This window comes from Cydia pomonella, chromosome 15 (genome assembly GCF_033807575.1).
Source record: "Cydia pomonella isolate Wapato2018A chromosome 15, ilCydPomo1, whole genome shotgun sequence".
Taxonomy (NCBI): Eukaryota; Metazoa; Arthropoda; class Insecta; order Lepidoptera; family Tortricidae; genus Cydia; species Cydia pomonella.
Window position 1 is genome coordinate 10,567,294 of NC_084717.1, and position 17,444 is coordinate 10,584,737.

At 40.1% G+C, this 17,444-nt stretch overlaps 2 protein-coding genes across 3 annotated transcripts in view; one reads left to right on the top strand and one right to left on the bottom strand.

Annotated features, from left to right (window-relative positions):
- The first annotated feature begins 166 nt into the window (after positions 1 to 166).
- LOC133525784 (uncharacterized monothiol glutaredoxin ycf64-like) lies at positions 167 to 1,073 on the top strand. The gene is made up of 2 exons (XM_061862172.1): positions 167 to 515; positions 762 to 1,073. Exons 1-2 carry the CDS (start codon positions 260 to 262, stop codon positions 944 to 946), a joined length of 441 nt encoding a protein of 146 aa, XP_061718156.1. The 5' UTR covers positions 167 to 259; the 3' UTR covers positions 947 to 1,073.
- Positions 1,074 to 2,426: 1,353 nt separating this feature from the next.
- LOC133525773 (alpha-actinin, sarcomeric) overlaps positions 2,427 to 17,444 on the bottom strand; it is a 51,036-nt gene continuing 36,018 nt past the window's right edge. For both annotated transcript variants that reach the window (XM_061862156.1, XM_061862155.1), the window contains exons 11-20: positions 15,775 to 15,960; positions 15,292 to 15,418; positions 14,620 to 14,715; positions 13,422 to 13,979; positions 12,981 to 13,108; positions 11,881 to 12,059; positions 11,133 to 11,255; positions 6,542 to 6,648; positions 3,983 to 4,602; positions 2,427 to 3,293 (exon numbers count right to left, since the gene is read on the bottom strand). In XM_061862156.1, the coding sequence (XP_061718140.1) occupies positions 4,447 to 4,602; positions 6,542 to 6,648; positions 11,133 to 11,255; positions 11,881 to 12,059; positions 12,981 to 13,108; positions 13,422 to 13,979; positions 14,620 to 14,715; positions 15,292 to 15,418; positions 15,775 to 15,960 (1,660 nt within the window). In that variant the 3' untranslated portion in view covers positions 2,427 to 3,293; positions 3,983 to 4,446. The remainder of the gene's footprint in view (positions 3,294 to 3,982; positions 4,603 to 6,541; positions 6,649 to 11,132; positions 11,256 to 11,880; positions 12,060 to 12,980; positions 13,109 to 13,421; positions 13,980 to 14,619; positions 14,716 to 15,291; positions 15,419 to 15,774; positions 15,961 to 17,444) is intronic.

The window sequence follows — 17,444 nt, forward strand, 5'->3', positions numbered from 1 at the left end:
CAACAACAACACAAACAACAAAAAAAAATCCAAATCCAAATTATTTATTTGTTGTTTAACAAATAAATAATTTGGAAATTGGAATTCAAATCATGCGTGAGTTGGATAATTCTGTTGTTTGAATGCTTTGAATATTATTTTCATTCATGCATTCAATTTTGAAATGTCACTGTCATTGCTAACCTAAAAACTCTCAATTGTTTTCTTCTGACTAAAATAATTTTCCTTAAAACATTTTTTAACTATAATCCCTAGCAAAATGAACGTCTTATTTAGAAGAAGTATTATGCCAATATATAATAACGCTCTAAAAATATCATGTCGCTCTTTTGCGGATGCTGGAGTAAAGGAGAAAATTGATAAAATGGTGAAAAACAATAAAGTGGTAGTCTTCATGAAAGGAGTTCCCGATGCGCCGAGATGCGGATTCAGTAACGCTGTTGTGCAGATAATGCGGATGCACGCGGTGCCATATGACAGCCACGATGTCCTCGCGAACGAAGATATTCGACAGGGTTAGACATTATTTAGTTCAGTTGTGTAACTCTTGACAGATCTCTTATAAGCTGTTCTTAAAGATTATCTTTTGACTTTGTTTATGTTAAGTTAACCTCCAGAGTGCCCAATGCAATCGTTTTATCTTAGGATGTGGAACCTTCTATCATTCGAACAAGTTCAAAATTAAATCATTTTTTTACTTATCTATTAATTTTGTTTACTGTAGTTTCCATGTTTTATAATTTTTCCTGGTAATATTTCAGGTATAAAAGATTACTCCAACTGGCCGACGATTCCACAAGTATTCATAAATGGAGAGTTTGTAGGAGGCTGCGACATCATGTTGCAAATGCACCAATCTGGGGAACTTGTGGAGGAACTGAAGAAGGTTGGCATTAAGAGCGCTCTGCTGACAGCAGAAGAGAACAAAAAAGAAGAAGCTAAGTGATTTGGTAATTCTCTATGTAGCATAATTTATAAGGTCCTCAAAGATGTTATACCTATTATTGTTTTAATTTATCATTATTGATTATCTCACCTGTTGTGACTGACATATGTAATAGATATTAATGCTATCTAGTTGTATTATTTAGCTACCTTCAGACACATAGTTTCAAGAAAGAAGAGTCTGGCAAATCAAATATCATAATAGAAGCAAACTCAATGCAGAAATGCTGATGGACAGACTTCAAATTACATTGATCATAATCCCAATAAAATATAGTGTTAATTTCTCGAATTTAAACTATTGGGAGACATATGGTTTACACTCATTTGATTTTAGTCACTCACGCAACATGTTTTGGTGAGCCTAGGTCTCCTTTCTCAAGCACAAACAGCAATCTCGACGGTCGTGCTTCGCATAGCACTGTTGTGCTTGAGAAAGGAGACCTAGGCTCTCCGAAACATGTTGCGCAAGTGACTAAAATCATGCGAGTGTAAACCGTAAAATTATTATTATTAAAGCCTTTATTATACAAACTGTTGGCAGTCTATTTAACAATTCCTTATTATATAAACAATTCCTATGAACATGTTCGTAAGGTCTTTTGACCTAGGCCTCTTCCGAATCCCCTTTTTCTATTATATTTAGGTATTTGTCCAGCATTTTCTTCCATTTTTGTCTATCTATTGCCATTTCTTTCCAGTTTTTTCCTATTGTTTCTATGAGGTCTTTTTCCCCATCTTGTTTTTGGTTTGCCCTTTTTTCTTTTGCCAACTTTTGGATTCCAATTCGTAGCTATTTTTGTCCATCTGTCATTTTTCATTCTGCCTATGTGCCCTGCCCAATTTATTTTAAACCGTAAAATTAGTTTAGTGTTAATTTCTCTCAAATTTGAAGTTACAGTAAGTGATTTTCTAATATGTTTTATATAAATTACAGATCATTTAAAATGTAGTTATTTCCTGTTATCCAATTGTTTGTAATAACTGATTTGATAAAAAAGTACCGATAACACTTAAAAAAATGGTCATATAAGGAAATAAATCTGCATTGGGCTAGCGTGGGGACTATAGCCCGAGCCCTCTCGCGCATGAGAAGAGGCCTGTGCCCAGCAGTGGGACGTATATAGGCTGAATTATTATTTTAAGGAAATACTTTTCAAAGTGGTAAAACTAGCTTATTCAAATATGTAAAATAGTTGTTTTAATTTCTTTTCTAATTTATTTAATTGAACACATTCAGCAAACTGTTGGTTGGCAATGCCTTTTACATGGGCCTCCAATGACCCATCATGTTATCAGTTACACTAGCTAGATGGTATTAAGCATGTACCATCAATTTTGTAGTCTATACCTTCATCGTCTATACATTATCTTCAGCTTTTACCATTGATGTTGGTAATCAGAAAATGTGTTTTTTTTTGTGACATCTTGTGAAGGATAGTAAACAGATGATGTTCTCAATTAGAGAAAAAAACAAACACTGTGTTTAAGAGCTTTTTATTAAATTAGCTGTACATTCGAGTTAGTATACTTTTTGGGCACATAATTCATTCTTATTCTTATTTACTGTGCCAATCTTTCTCATACGATATTGGTTGGATTATCAACACAGTCATTATTAAAAGACAAATATGGCAGATCATTTATATAGAGTACTCAAACAAAAATACTCTCAAAAACGATAATCATATAAAAATGATAAATAAATAGATGCAGGCAAGCTATGGCAATCTATGATATAAATAATTTGTGTGACACTTCCCTGCATTTACGAATTTAGACAGCTTAAAACTTTACGTACCTACCATCGAAGTACTATAAATTACTAATGGCAGTAATTAAAATGAACTTGTATAAATAATTTTTTGCTTATAAATAAAAAATATAACAAAAACATTCTCACAACGTGAATGAGTCTTATTTTGGTGTCACACATTAGTCAAGCCTAACATTAGCACCATTTCCATCTTACAAATAAATGTTTTGTGACTTCCCTGAGAATTTCATATAAAAGTTAAAAATACCTAACACTAGTGTATAAATAGAGATGTCGAAAACGTATTCTATAGATGATTTCTCTGATTTGAGCCAAAGTTTACAGTAGTCATTAGGGAGAAGAGTGTAACGGTGTGAAAGTTAATGGCATTTTTGGTTTGAACATTGCACATACTTAAGTTTATACAGGACTGTATTAAATATTAATTGTCGGCAGATGATGTTTGCGTTACGTTGGCAGAATAGGGCTCGTCGTCAACGTAAGGGAAACATGTCTGCCTCGCGGCCGGCGCGGCGGCATCCTGTGGCTGCTCCCGATGAGATGATCATGACGCGACTCGATCGACCTGCGCCTGAAAAACACATTTTAGTATCCAGAAAATAAGAGCACATAGATAATTAGTATAAACGAGAATTTATTATTAAAAGTCAAAACAGTTCTAGGCACTGGACCAAGTTGGAAGGAGGCCAGAATATTTGTTGGAAGTGCCACTAAAAATTTTCATAAATTTAACGCCAGTAGAAAAGTCTAGGTCACTCATACTTATAGAGTCTATAATTAAACGGATGTCGAGAAGTAAAACTTATTTTTTTGAGAAAGGGGATATTTGTTAACATCTTAGGTAATTAAAAAAAAGATTTTCCAGACGTCATTTAGGTATGTACACGTATAACACACGACATATTTCGTAAATAGATTAAGCCCAAGTAGTCTGGAGCGAAGTGCTCTCAGTTAGGTAATTTTACTATAGGTCGCTATAGGTTAATTATTGACCGATGGTTTTGATTAGATCATAATCTAAAAGAACGGTCATGGACGTAAATTTTTTATCCATTTAGATTTCACATTGAACATTTTATAGCATACTTGTGTGTGTGTGTGTGTTGAACAAGCAAAGCTCGAACACGAAATAGCGTAACAATTAAAGTTCACGATCATCTACCAGGGCATGGGGGCCTGGGACCCGTGGTATTTTGCCCGCTATGCCGCCCCTGCGCTTCGCTACTGTCTGTGAGCGCACTTAGAATGTGTGGCAGGTACCTAGAGGTCGGTCTCGCCGTAGAGCGCGGTGGAGAAGGCCATGTAGTCGAGCGCGCCGGGCGGGCCGCCGGCGCGGTAGGGCGGCATGCGACGTGTGGGGTGTAGGGTGCAGGTACCTAGAGGTCGGTCTCGCCGTAGAGCGCGGTGGAGAAGGCCATGTAGTCGAGCGCGCCGGGCGGGCCGCCGGCGCGGTAGGGCGGCATGCGACGTGTGGGGTGTAGGGTGCAGGTACCTAGAGGTCGGTCTCGCCGTAGAGCGCGGTGGAGAAGGCCATGTAGTCGAGCGCGCCGGGCGGGCCGCCGGCGCGGTAGGGCGGCATGCGACGTGTGGGGTGTAGGGTGCAGGTACCTAGAGGTCGGTCTCGCCGTAGAGCGCGGTGGAGAAGGCCATGTAGTCGAGCGCGCCGGGCGGGCCGCCGGCGCGGTAGGGCGGCATGCGACGTGTGGGGTGTAGGGTGCAGGTACCTAGAGGTCGGTCTCGCCGTAGAGCGCGGTGGAGAAGGCCATGTAGTCGAGCGCGCCGGGCGGGCCGCCGGCGCGGTAGGGCGGCATGCGCGCCACGCAGTACTCCGCCTGGTCCGGCGGTAGCTCGCGGCGCAGCTCCTCCGCCGTGATGTACGGCTGCAAATATGTATCCATTACACACACTGCCTTATCCTACAATAGTACACTCCGCCTAAGCTAACTCTGCATTCAGTTTGACGTGAGAAATTGTGGAAGTGCTTTATAAACGTTACGTTTTCACAGTATATGACTATTATGATGACACGCCATACTCTGTTCATACAAATTCTGTCCCGAGACTGCAGAATTAGCTTGGTGCGACTTCTAGGTATAGGTATTGCGATTGCGACTTATATAACGCTACCTAAATTTTTTCTTTCATTTATCGATCTTCGACAGTACCTAACGTAAGTTCATGTCATACCTGGCCGCGTAGCCAACGTTACAATCGTTCACGCTCCGTAGCGTATCGTAGCTATCTCTCTCTATCACTCATAGTTGCGTTTCGTTCGCCAAGGAGCGTGAACGATATGCACGTTGGCTACGCGGCCTGAAATGTAGACAAACTCAATTTCTTGAATCACGGGCTTCCTCGAGCTTCGCACGGTAGATTCGAGTTGGTTTGAGTGGGTCTTATCAAATTTGCAGTTAACAAGAACTTAGCGTTCGCTCGATATTACATTTTCGAGACAATAACATTAAGGGCCACTTGCACCAATCTCTTACCCGGGATTAACCGGTTAAACCTGGAGTTATCATGGTTACCAGTACAATTTGACACTGGGTTAACGATTTAACCGGTTTACCCCGGGTTAGTGGGATAGTACAAGTGGCCCTAAGACGTATTTCACAAGCATCGTAATACGTATATCGCGAAACGTACGATCAACGCGTAGGTATTCACGCACGCGCCGCACTATTTCTACCCGCTATGACGTAATCTATTTCTTGAACTTCACTCACTTTAGCGTTCACTTCGTCAAACCAGATCACTTTTTTTGTCGTCAATTTCGTAACAAGGAAAGCGGAGGAGGTGGCGGCGGCGGAGGCGGAGGCGGTGGCGGCGGGGAAATACGGAATGCACACGAAACACACGCGTCTTCAAACTCCGTACGCGACATGCGGATTTGGCGCGAGATTCCACAGTTCGAGTCGAGCGTGCGTAAGCGCACAAACTGATTGATTGTCATCGCCAACGGGAGCGGCCGATGCATTATTTATTCCAATGATATACCTACTGACGTCAAAGAGCAAACGCAAATCGCTTTGGCGCGGCAACTCGTTCAGTTGTAAATCAATGCAAATATTTCTCACAAGCTATTTGCATATTGTTATTGATTTTGCTTAAGATCCATTTCAGTAAGACAAGTTTTAGAGATTAATCTGAAATAAATCTGAACATAAGTGATGTTGAATAAATCGAAAAATGAACCAGATAATGTTATGTGGAAACTGTTATGGCTTGTGTGTATTCTATATTTGTTTAAACATATGTATTATTTTTCGCTATTTGTTTCCCAATAATAAATAAAAATAATAATAATAATATCGAGTAGGAAGATCGCCACCGCCATGCAACACCCAAACAAGAATACAGTTGGAAAGTTTTTCATAGATCTATTATTTTTGGTAACTAATCTTAGCCACAGAAAAGAAAATATGTAAGTATATTGCGCATATAACCTATTTCACATGGCATTGATAGCTTTAGCAGTTCAAGGTAAAAGTCCTAATACTTGACATGCTAATACTTTAATAGTTGATAGTCTGATTCTGTCACCTCTATGTCGAACACTCGGACGTCTACCTCAGACCTTACTTTTAAGGTACAATACCTTACAATAATGATAATCTGTATTTTTTAAACAGTTTGGGGACGGTGACAGTTAACATCTTACTCGTAAGTCGTAATATGATTTTACGAGATTTTACGTTTTATAATTATAAATAGTATGGATGAATGGGATAAGGGCAAGCGAATGATGATGAGTATGGACTCTCACCCAAGGGTACCCAAGCTGTTTGAAAAATACTAAGTATAATGATCTAGACTCACCTTGTCGCCAGCTAAGATCCTAAAGCTGTCGATGACCTGCTCAGCGGTGTCTGTGTCTGTGGATTCCCTCGTCATGAAGTCCAGGAACGCATCGAACGACACGTAACCTAAACAAAATACAAATCGGTTTAAATTATACAATTTTCATAGAAAAAAAAATGAGCATAGTGTAGTATCGTCTATCGTTATAAAAGTTATGTGACAAGAAACGTCTTTGTTGGGAATGTAAGGAAGGGGTAGGCCAAGGAAAAATCCTGTGTGAGACGTAAATATTTATGTGAGAAGGATAGATACATAACGCGCGGGCTACAGAAAGTTATGAAACAAGCAAAACGCCGAACGAGCGATTGATGAGTTCGTATAATCCAAGCTATAATTGCAAATAATTATTTATGTTGTTTTGTAGAAAAGGGATAGTAATACACCTACCAAATAAGGTGCGAAAAGTGACCTTAATGTTACTTGCAATAAAGTTCTTTCTTCCGACCTTATCTTAAGAGCAATTCCTAGCTGAGCAACTTTTCAAATCTCGAATTTTTGAAGCTATGTTTCTGTCGCGCTGCGGTGGGCGGGAGCGGGAGCTAACTAAGTGTGAGTGCGCGCACACAGATGCGAGACGCGAGCGCCCGCTCATTGCGCGCCGTTCCGTTGACATTCCGGAATTCATCCTGCGCTGCCCGACATGTTGTTTTTGATGTTATCGCATAATATTGTTTTTAATTATTATTTTGACGACCAGTTTGGCCTAGTGGGTAGTGACCCTGCCTACGAAGCTGATGGTCCCGGGTTCAAATCCTGGTAAGGGCATATATTCGTTTGATGAGCATGGATATTTGTTCCCGACTCATGGGTGTTTTTTGTGTATTTAAGTATTTATAAATATTTATATATTATATATATCGTTGTCTAAGTACCCTCAACACAAGCCTTATTGAGCTTACTGTGGTACTTGTCAATTTGAGTAATAATGTCCTATAATATTTATTTATATTGATTATTTATTTATTATATTATACTGTATCTATTAATTAATTCAGATAAAGACTATAAAAAAGAATGATGTCCTTGCTTCGGTCGTCGTACCTATCCGTGACAATAAGTTGGGTGTGATCATGGTGTGTTGTGAAATTTTGTAAGTAGGTATGGTTAACCTACAATCTAAATAGTAGTAGTACTACGATGGGGCTAAACTTGTGCCGTCTTATTGAAGAACGTATCGCAATGACAATCTGGGTAAGGTATGTTGGGATAATGCCGGACAATTTTGGGACCAATTGAGAGAACTCGCGATTTTTTTTTCTAGATCGTGTCAGATTCTTGAAGTACGGAGCAAATCGTTAAATAATAACCGTAGATTCAGCCTGAATTTTGGTAATCTTCAATATATAAAGGTTTTAGTTTTGTACACGTGTAAAGATGAAACATACTTTTTTTAGGGTAACGAGTGTTTTGCCATCAAGGGATAACATCGGATGGTGAATAAAAGTTGGTTTAAATGGAAAGAGAATAAGGTATCACAAAGAAATAGGTCCGGAGTTTAGCCTTCTCCTACGTATATAAATTGCAGCCAACAATACAAATTTAAAAGTTGTCAGCGAATGTTCTATTTTTCGTATTTTTGTATCCGATCTTAACCCTGATACAAACATTTGGTAAAATTGTGGCTCTCAAACTTTGATACTTATGTCATAAGGCAATTTGATAAGTAAACAATGTGCTTACAATTGCGATTTTGACGGTAAAATATTGCTATTATATATATAGTTGATATACAATCTTTTTTTGGATAAAATGTAAGGATCGTATGCAAAGAGTAAAGTAATAGAATAAAATATATAGGAAACGAGAGCCCTCTTGAAGCATTTTAAGGAAACTAATTTTGAAGTGCTATCTCTATTTTGTATCCGAAACTAACTATATATGTGTGCGTTCACATCTACATATGCATCCGTATGTGTAGGTACTTTCGTACTACATAATATTAGGTCTACTTCGGCGGTATACATGTTAGTTGTTTGATTTCTTGTAACTTTCATAGTTTTTCTGTTTACAAGATATTAAACAAAATACTAACTTGTAAGCCACCCAAGTAGACCTAATGTTATGTAGAAAGGTTTTAAAAAGAATGGAATAAGAAATGGAATAAAGAAAACAATACAAAAGAAAACAGAAACATAAGCACAGGTAAACAACATGCGGTCTAATCGCTAAAACGCAATCTCCAGGCAACTTTTGGGCAGCGGAAATTAAAAAAATGTCATTGTCAGTAAGTAGGTGTACATACACATACATACAAAATAGACTACCTAAATCTTTTCCTTTTGATTTACCGTCGCGTTGGTACTGGATAATAATAAGGGTACGAAAGTGTGATCAAGAAAACAATAAATGTGATAATTAAGTAGGTAAATTGAAGAAAATTCAAAATTTGACCTACACTGCTGTTTTTTAAATGGGTAAAGATCGTATTGTTTCTTTCCGATCTTTACCTGGAAGGGTCAAAATTGGATATTGGTCTACAGCAATCCTAGGTCTGTTTTTGATTGGATTGTTTTATAAATAAACATCTAAAACGAAATTATACATTAACACAATTACAAAAGCAAACACATTTTCATCACAATACACAAAATAAATTACAGGGCCTGGACCCGGGTATGTCCTTAAACTACGTCAAAAAGAGAGGTATGGGCACTGTGAATGTCATCTCGCCTTATGTGGTAGGGCACAGCACAGCGGATGTCATTCCAGATCTAGAGCAGAGCCCAACTGGGGAAGTACCTCCACCTTACAGAAAACCGCAGCCAAATAACACTAGACCCTACTCATAGTGTTGTGTTCCTGCCGGTGAGTAAGGTTGCCAGAGCTCAACGAGGGGCGGCGGGTTAGGGTCGGCAACGCGCATGTAACTTCTCTGGAGTTGCAGGCGTACATAGGCTACGGATACTGCTTACCATCAGGTGGACCGTATGCTTGTTTGCCACCGACGTAGTATAAAAAAAACGGCGAAGATCGGATACACGAAATTTACCTTGCTTTATGTGATTGCGCATAGCACGAGCCCGATATCCCTGAGTGGCGCTGGGACACTGGCAGTCGAGGCAATGAAATGGCATCTTACACAATGTTGCCAACATTAAAAAAGAAAGCCAAATTAGGGAGAAATGAATTTGCTACGTTCTTCACCCACATCCGGTATTACCCCAACATACCTTAATCGTTGAACCGCCGGATTTCAAAATGGCCCTTATTTTGATATCGGCTAGCCGTAATGTACATTTGCTATCTAGTGGTTTACTTGTGACGCACAAGTGTGAGCAATACAAGACAATCAAATTGTTAATGGGTATTTATGATGTTTTAATCAAAATAAGCAGGTTGTACCTATTATCCTACTTAGCTTTGTTTACAGGCCTTTAATAGTAAACATAACTAAACATAAGCACTACCTGACCTGCAATGTAAAAAAATACAAAAAAACGGTTTGAAGTAACAGGCCATTACGGATACATTTTAGAATAGAATAGAATATAAATCTTTATTACGAAACCATGGTACATAATAGTTGTTACATTAATGAGTGTGAAAACACATGGCACCCTTTTCTTAGAACTACGTGGTATTTTGGTTATATTACGGCGATCGACTGTTGGTTTTTGGTGTATTTTTTCTCATTTTAACCATTAACATGTTATGCCCATCACTATTCCTTCTGTGTACGTATATTTAGAAACTGTCTCCGCCTCTAATTCGTGCGATAAGGACAACTGCAGCTCGGACTAAAATTCACACGCAAAAAACTCAAAAATCGAGGTTTCGCTCTCGACTGTTTCCTCCTCCAAAACGAAATCAATCTTTATGAAATTTTGGAAACTGCAAGAGGAAGAAATAAATTATGCCGCTATGTTTTGATTTTTTGGATATTTTTTGTCATATTTGTATACTGTGCCTTTTTTTACAGCCAATTCAATTTAGCCGTTTTTGCGATTTTCGAGGCGCTGTATCTTTCTTAAAAATAAAATAATCCAAAAAAGCAAAACATAGCGACACAGATATTGATGATATTGATCTTATTTGAAAAAATCACTGCTCTAGGTTGAAAATCCAGGGAGGAATCAGTCGAGAGCGTTTGTATGGAAAAATCGCAACTAGGAATTCCTCTTAAGTTGCATAACTGCATTTTCCGATACGACGTAAGTATTTGGCAGCACCATCACTTTATTGTTATGTATGTATAAAGATATTTTATCGTTACAGTGATGTTGCCAAACTATTTAATTGCAGATTTAGCTGTGGCTGTGACGGACTTAAAAAATACATTTAAAACTGTTGAATAATATTGTGTAGTAGTTTTCCACATCTTAACTGCTTTCTTTTATCTTACATTTATGTGTCGTCGTCTCGTCGTGTAAAACAAATGAAATCTAACGCTCCTAAAGTAGGTACGAATAAATACTTATAGGATGGCAACAAAGACGTGAATAAAGACGATTGAGGATGCGCCCGCGGACTTAGGTAATGACTTTTGTAATATTGTACCCATATCAACAAATAATGAACTTTAATACCATAGTTTTATAGTCTTGTTTACCTGTGTTGTTGGGGTCGACGACGGCCAAGATGCGTTGGAAGTCGAGCTCTCCTTGCCTGTCCTTGCCGATGCTGTAGCCGACCGACACTAAGCACGACTTGAGTTCCTCGGGGGCGAGGCGGCCTGGAACAAATCAATGTCGACATTATTTATTAGTACATAAGGTTTGGTTTTGAAATGTCACTTCTCTCCGCACCGGGCCACGTTCGCAGGTAGAATTTCAGTGAACGATCCTCAAAAAGAATCAAAACATGTGGAGCGATTCTGGACCTAAACATTACCCCCCTTATTCATAAACGTGTACTAAAGTTACGATGCCGCTGATCATCGTTTGTTCCCTTCCGACGTATTGGTATGATGAAGTGAGTGACACACTTGTGAGACTACTTTTTAAAACAATTATGTATCCCATTCTCATATAATGCAAATAATAGTAAAATACGGTACAATATATTCGCACGTGTATCATACAACGTTTTACAGTACATATGGCCATTTAAATTTTCGACATAGTTATTTAATGTGCTAATTATCGCTCTAGTGCGGTATGTACTCTAAAAATATTCTCACTCATCAATGCGGTTCTTGTCGGAGCGATTGAAGAACGCGGGAACTCCGTGAGCGGCTCTTGCGATGCCCTTGAAGTCGCGGGCGAGTATTTGGATCTCAACCTCATACAATGTTGTTGCGATTGATCAAACTATACATATTAAGACCTATCCTGAAGACACAAAGTGTATTTTCTCACCAGTGCGGTTCTTGTCGAAGTGGTTGAAGCTGGCGCGGAACTCGGTGAGCTGTTCCTGCGTGATGCCCTTGGAGTCGCGCGTGAGGATCTGGTTCTCGACCTCGTTGATGGTGCGGTTGATGGACGTGAGCAGCTGCTCCCAGCCCACGCGGAGCGTCTCCATTGTGTATTGCGAGTACCTGCGACCCATGTCGGACTTTATACATGTGACGAGTTAATGCTTTTAACGGGTAGTGTGTGTATATATACCATCCGGCCAAATTATCGTAGACAAAAGGAAAACGAAGTTACTTTTTCCTTTTGTCCACGAGTTCAATGAAAATGGCTCAAATGTCTGAAAACAGGCAAGCTGGTGGAAATCAAGTTCTATGGATGCTCCACAAATGACACATACTACATATAAGCACGTATTACGACATGTGTCCAACTTAATTGAAGTCTATCCATCGTTATCGAATACAATACGAATTGGAATACCTTGTCGTTAAAATTAAAATTGGCAAACATTACATAGCATGTAGGCATTGCGCCTTGGCAATCCAATCTTATGCCGATTTTATTCTTATGAAAGCAGTTGGAACGCTTCTAGCTAGCCCTCACCACAAAGCAATTCTAATAGAGTATGAGGAATTATGCTTAAGTTGATATATAATTCCAATATATCTTTAACTGCACTAACCGCGTGATCTATAAATTGACAGTTTCGGAGCAAATATTAGTAATTTCTGTAAAATGTCTGGTGCATTCCACTGCCCCACCACAACTGCCGTACCAGTCGTTTGAAACAAATTAGAAATTTCTAATGCATACAGAGCAACTTATACTACTCAAGGGCATACGTAGCAACTCTTCGAGTGTCATACGTTTATTTTTATAAGTTTGCTCTAAATGGCTTAGTTTCAGGTGTCTGACCAATTATTCGCATTGTTTTGAATTATTGCTAGTACTATACTCTCTACTATTTAATTCGACAGACTTCAAGACAGTCTAGAAAGTGAAGAATCCAGCTTTAGGGGGGACAATATGATTCATTTCATTGATGTAATAGCTGAATTCCGTAGGACGTAAAAGTATACGAGTTATACGAGTATCTACATTACCTGTTCTCGAAGATCATTCCCTCCTGTACGGCCTGGTGGATGCGCTCGAGCTCCTCGATGTGCGGCTTGTACGCGTACACGCCGGCTTCGTACTCCTTCAGTCGTCGGAGCTGGTCTTCTAGCGAGCCCTGCCAAATAAATAAAAATCATAAATATTAAAGGAAAATAAATGACCTTATCAAGTTGTATCATCCATGGTGAGTTTTTAACCCAAAAGGCATTCGTTAAAACTCATTCTAACATTGTAGTGTAGTGTTACCACTGCTATAAAACCTAATTGTTTAAGTGCGCTTGGCTCACAACTGCTCCGAATAGTAATTAAGGCACAGTCTAGCGAGCGACAAAGATAATGTATTTTAGCGAGAGCGAGATCGTGACTTAGGTGTCAATGTCAAGCGTCGGTTTTACCAGAAAGTGTGAATTCTGTAGGCGGCGTGTTACCTGCAGGCCCATGCCGATGGCGGTGACGGCGTCCATCTGGCGCTCGATCCAGGGCCCGACGGCGTTGGCCTTCTCGGCGAACTGCCGGCGCAGCGTCTCGTTGTTCTGTAGGCGGCGTGTTACCTGCAGGCCCATGCCGATGGCGGTGACGGCGTCCATCTGGCGCTCGATCCAGGGCCCGACGGCGTTGGCCTTCTCGGCGAACTGCCGGCGCAGCGTCTCGTTGTTCTGTAGGCGGCGTGTTACCTGCAGGCCCATGCCGATGGCGGTGACGGCGTCCATCTGGCGCTCGATCCAGGGCCCGACGGCGTTGGCCTTCTCGGCGAACTGCCGGCGCAGCGTCTCGTTGTTCTGTAGGCGGCGTGTTACCTGCAGGCCCATGCCGATGGCGGTGACGGCGTCCATCTGGCGCTCGATCCAGGGCCCGACGGCGTTGGCCTTCTCGGCGAACTGCCGGCGCAGCGTCTCGTTGTTCTGCTGCTTGCGCAGCTCGGCCGCCAGCGTGCCGTCGCGCTGCGGCACCAGCTGCCGCACGTCCGACCACTTGCGGTTCAGCTCCTAGAGAACATATCATGAGTCATCCACGATTAAAGCGACTTCCGTTCCGAGCCTTGGCTGGCACATGATTCCAACGCACATTAATTATTCACTAAATTATTTGTTTCATTTTCAAATTGATTTACAAATAAGAAATAATATTGAATGTAAATTCGACAGCTATATACATCGTTCAAGAAGTGTTCATGTGAATTCTATACCAATTATAAGATCAAAAGAAGCATTTCTTGAGAATTTTATTCATAATTATAACCCTTCTATGCAGTTCCGGTACTTCATCTAGCAACGAAAGGGATTCTTTCCTCGTGTCTTCTTAGTTATTTATTTAATCGAATGGCATAAAAAAAATTTACAAATAAATCGAAAATATATCAGGTAAGTCACAAGTTCCAAGGTTTTCAGCCATTGAGCTCGAGTCTTCTTAGTAATATTGTATTAACAACGCTATTTCAAATAATGGTAATTCTTCATATCCATCATAGCTTGCGCTTTTTTCTAGTTTCCTTCTATGCGATTTGGCTTAAAAGGCTGGCATCCAGGTCATAAAATGCAAAAAAAAAACTAGAATTTGACAAAATTCTAGGGATTATGTGGCGCCATCTGTTAAATATTTCGAGCGGCCACTCTGATTGGAACTTACGTGCGCGGTGAGGGTGGTGTAGGGGTTCTCGAGGCCGCCGGGGATCTGGTGCTGCTTCACGATGGACTCCACCTGGTGCACCAGGTTCACTATCGCCTGGAATACGGAATTTAATCAATTCATTATAGTTCAACTCAAAGAGTTCTTCTATGACTCATGATAACCACATGAATTTAATTACGAAACGATATTACTTACGCGGGTATTTCGCAAATATTGTTTGCTTATTTGATCTATGTCCGAAAGGTAAGAATTATTTTCGATGTTTTCAGTCACAACTAGCACGGACTAAACACAATTCATAAGCAATTCGGATCATTTTGAATCGACTATGCAAATAAATAAATAAAAAATATAATTATATTGTAAAATGAAAATGTAGCTCAGTCTTTGCCTATGAAGTAAGAATAAATGGATTAGTCTCAATTATCTGGAGGGACTACTACAGTTATACAGTAACAGCATAGAGGAATAAGTAAGCCTAGTGTGCTTACTTCATACATAGATAGAAAACCCATTTATAATAAATATTAATAAGATTTAAGCTTAATAAGTTTTAAGCGAGTTTTAAATTTATTAATACTACTTTTCCCCATACCTCCCATACAACTTATGAGTGAGCAGTGTAAGCTTACTTATTTGTCTATGGTAAGAGTGATAAGGTGCATGTACCTGGTACTCCTTGTCGGCCTCGCCCAGCGTGGCCTTGAAGCGCGCGTGCGCGTCCATGAGGCCGGAGATCTCCTCGATGGTGTGCACGATGAACATGTCCACCAGGTCCTCGCGCGTGCCGTCCAGCCTGGGGACATTGCCAGTATAATGTTACTCGTTCACGAGATAAAATATTTGAACGGGTTCGGAACGCTGGTTATAGAAAAAATATAGAAATAAGTAGAATCTCACATAACGTCCATTACCACAAGTTTGACGTTTGACAATATTAATGATAATGTGCAAAAATTTAAATAATTTTGTCAAGCATAATCAATGTTTAACTCGTCTCCACAACTCGACTCGCAGTCAGGTTACAAAGGGGCGCGACGATGGCAACTCGTAGTCAAAGTATAGTCGTAAATTCCAATTTTTTATTACACACGGGTGCTCAACCTTTCGTTTTATCAAGGAAGATAATACGACAAGGCAGTTGGCGCTCACCAGTTGTTGAAGGGCGCGGCGCGCTTGGCGAACTCGAGGTGCAGCAGGTCGATCTGCTCCAGCACGCGCTCGGCGTCGTCCAGCGCCTGGCGCCGGCGCTGCGTGAGCGCGCCCAGGCGGTCCCACTGCGAGCAGATGCGCTGGCAGCGCGCGTTCACCGCCGCCACCTCGTGGTACTCCAGGGTGCTGGAAATTTTGTGACCATTTTATAAGATTATATAGGATTTTGTTTGTCGATAATTTTTTGGATTTTTTTCAAAATAACGGAGTCGTGGTACGTCGCGCTTAAACCAATAGCCATATCGAATCTTAAGAGTTTCTTCATTGTGACAAGTTTTTACATAGTGCTTTGCAAAAAATTAAGATATTTTAGAACGCTGATTTACGGGGTATTTAGATATTAAGGTAACTCCAGAATAACTATCCTAATTTCACCATAAGAGATACTCGTATATCCTCTCATGGCTCAGTTGGAATTCACTCGCTTTGTAATGGTGAGATTCCGGGTTCAAACCCCGAAAAATGAATTGTTTTTTGTACTTTAATTTCGTATTTTTGACTGACTAAGCTGAAAGGGAGGTCCCTGATTCTATCTCCAGTGAATAATAATCTATGCTGAATTGTTGTATTTTTTTGCGTTTAAACTTCGTATTGCAGATTGATCAAGCGAGCGCGAAGCGCGAGCTAAGCGTATTCGTTTCAGTCTTTCAGCAGGCGAAAACATGTTCAGAATTTTCCGGAGCAATTTTTGCACTTAGATTAATTTATCAACTTGGTATTTTCTATACGGACGTCGTTGCAGATCGGAATATTGATATTATTTTGGGAACAGAAGTTTAAGCGTAAATAATAATAATAATTGCTTCAATTAACAAAATGAATATCATAGCTAAAAGAGGAAAATGGTTTTCTAACATTTTTCCCCAGCCCAGGCAATGTTTTGGGATGGCTGTCGCGGCAGAAATTTACGGTACGGCCCGTGGCATTACTTTTGACAATTTTGATTTAGATAAATTGCGCATCCGGTGATGCCTGTTATAGGACTTGTCTACAAAAACGCAAGGCACGAATTCACAGGAACACAGTGTTCCGACAATTTGTATATCTAGATAAAGCTTCTGTTGATATTTTAGGAAAGTTATTCGATGTAGATAAATGTGATTAAGTGGATAAAATTACCAAATCCTATAGAAATAGAACTCTGCAGAGTGAAGCTCTAATGGCTCTCCGGGAGGCTTTTGGCGACGAAGATGGAGGTGATTATACTTTTACCATTCAGGGGATGCCCGACTAACCGTGGGCGTTTGGAAACGGGAAGGGGAGTATTTTCTCTTCCATTCCCATTCTGTAGCTATTAGTCACCAGCTGGTAGGGGGCCACATATTTGTATAAGCTCACATCAGTTGAATATTTTGTTACTTTGCTGTGCTGTATTTAGAGCACCAATACGAGTATAGGTCTTGACTGGCTTAAAATGGTCAGAGTTTTTGTATGTTTGTTTTTGTTGCATGTTGAGACGGCCCAATGATTTTGAGGGCGTTTACTGAAAATTGGCACTGTTTGGTTATGCTCTTCCTAATTATGCTCTACCCATTGATCACTTTTGGTTGTAATGTTCAGATTTGATAACTGCACTGTCACAAGAACTTGGCGTCTTAAAGAGCATGACC

Bases quoted from the DNA above. Each gene is read 5' to 3' on its own strand.
- LOC133525784 (XM_061862172.1), top strand. From the start codon at position 260: ATGAACGTCTTATTTAGAAGAAGTATTATGCCAATATATAATAACGCT. The intron at 516-761 runs GTTAGACATTAT...GTAATATTTCAG, and splicing joins GAACGAAGATATTCGACAGG to GTATAAAAGATTACTCCAAC.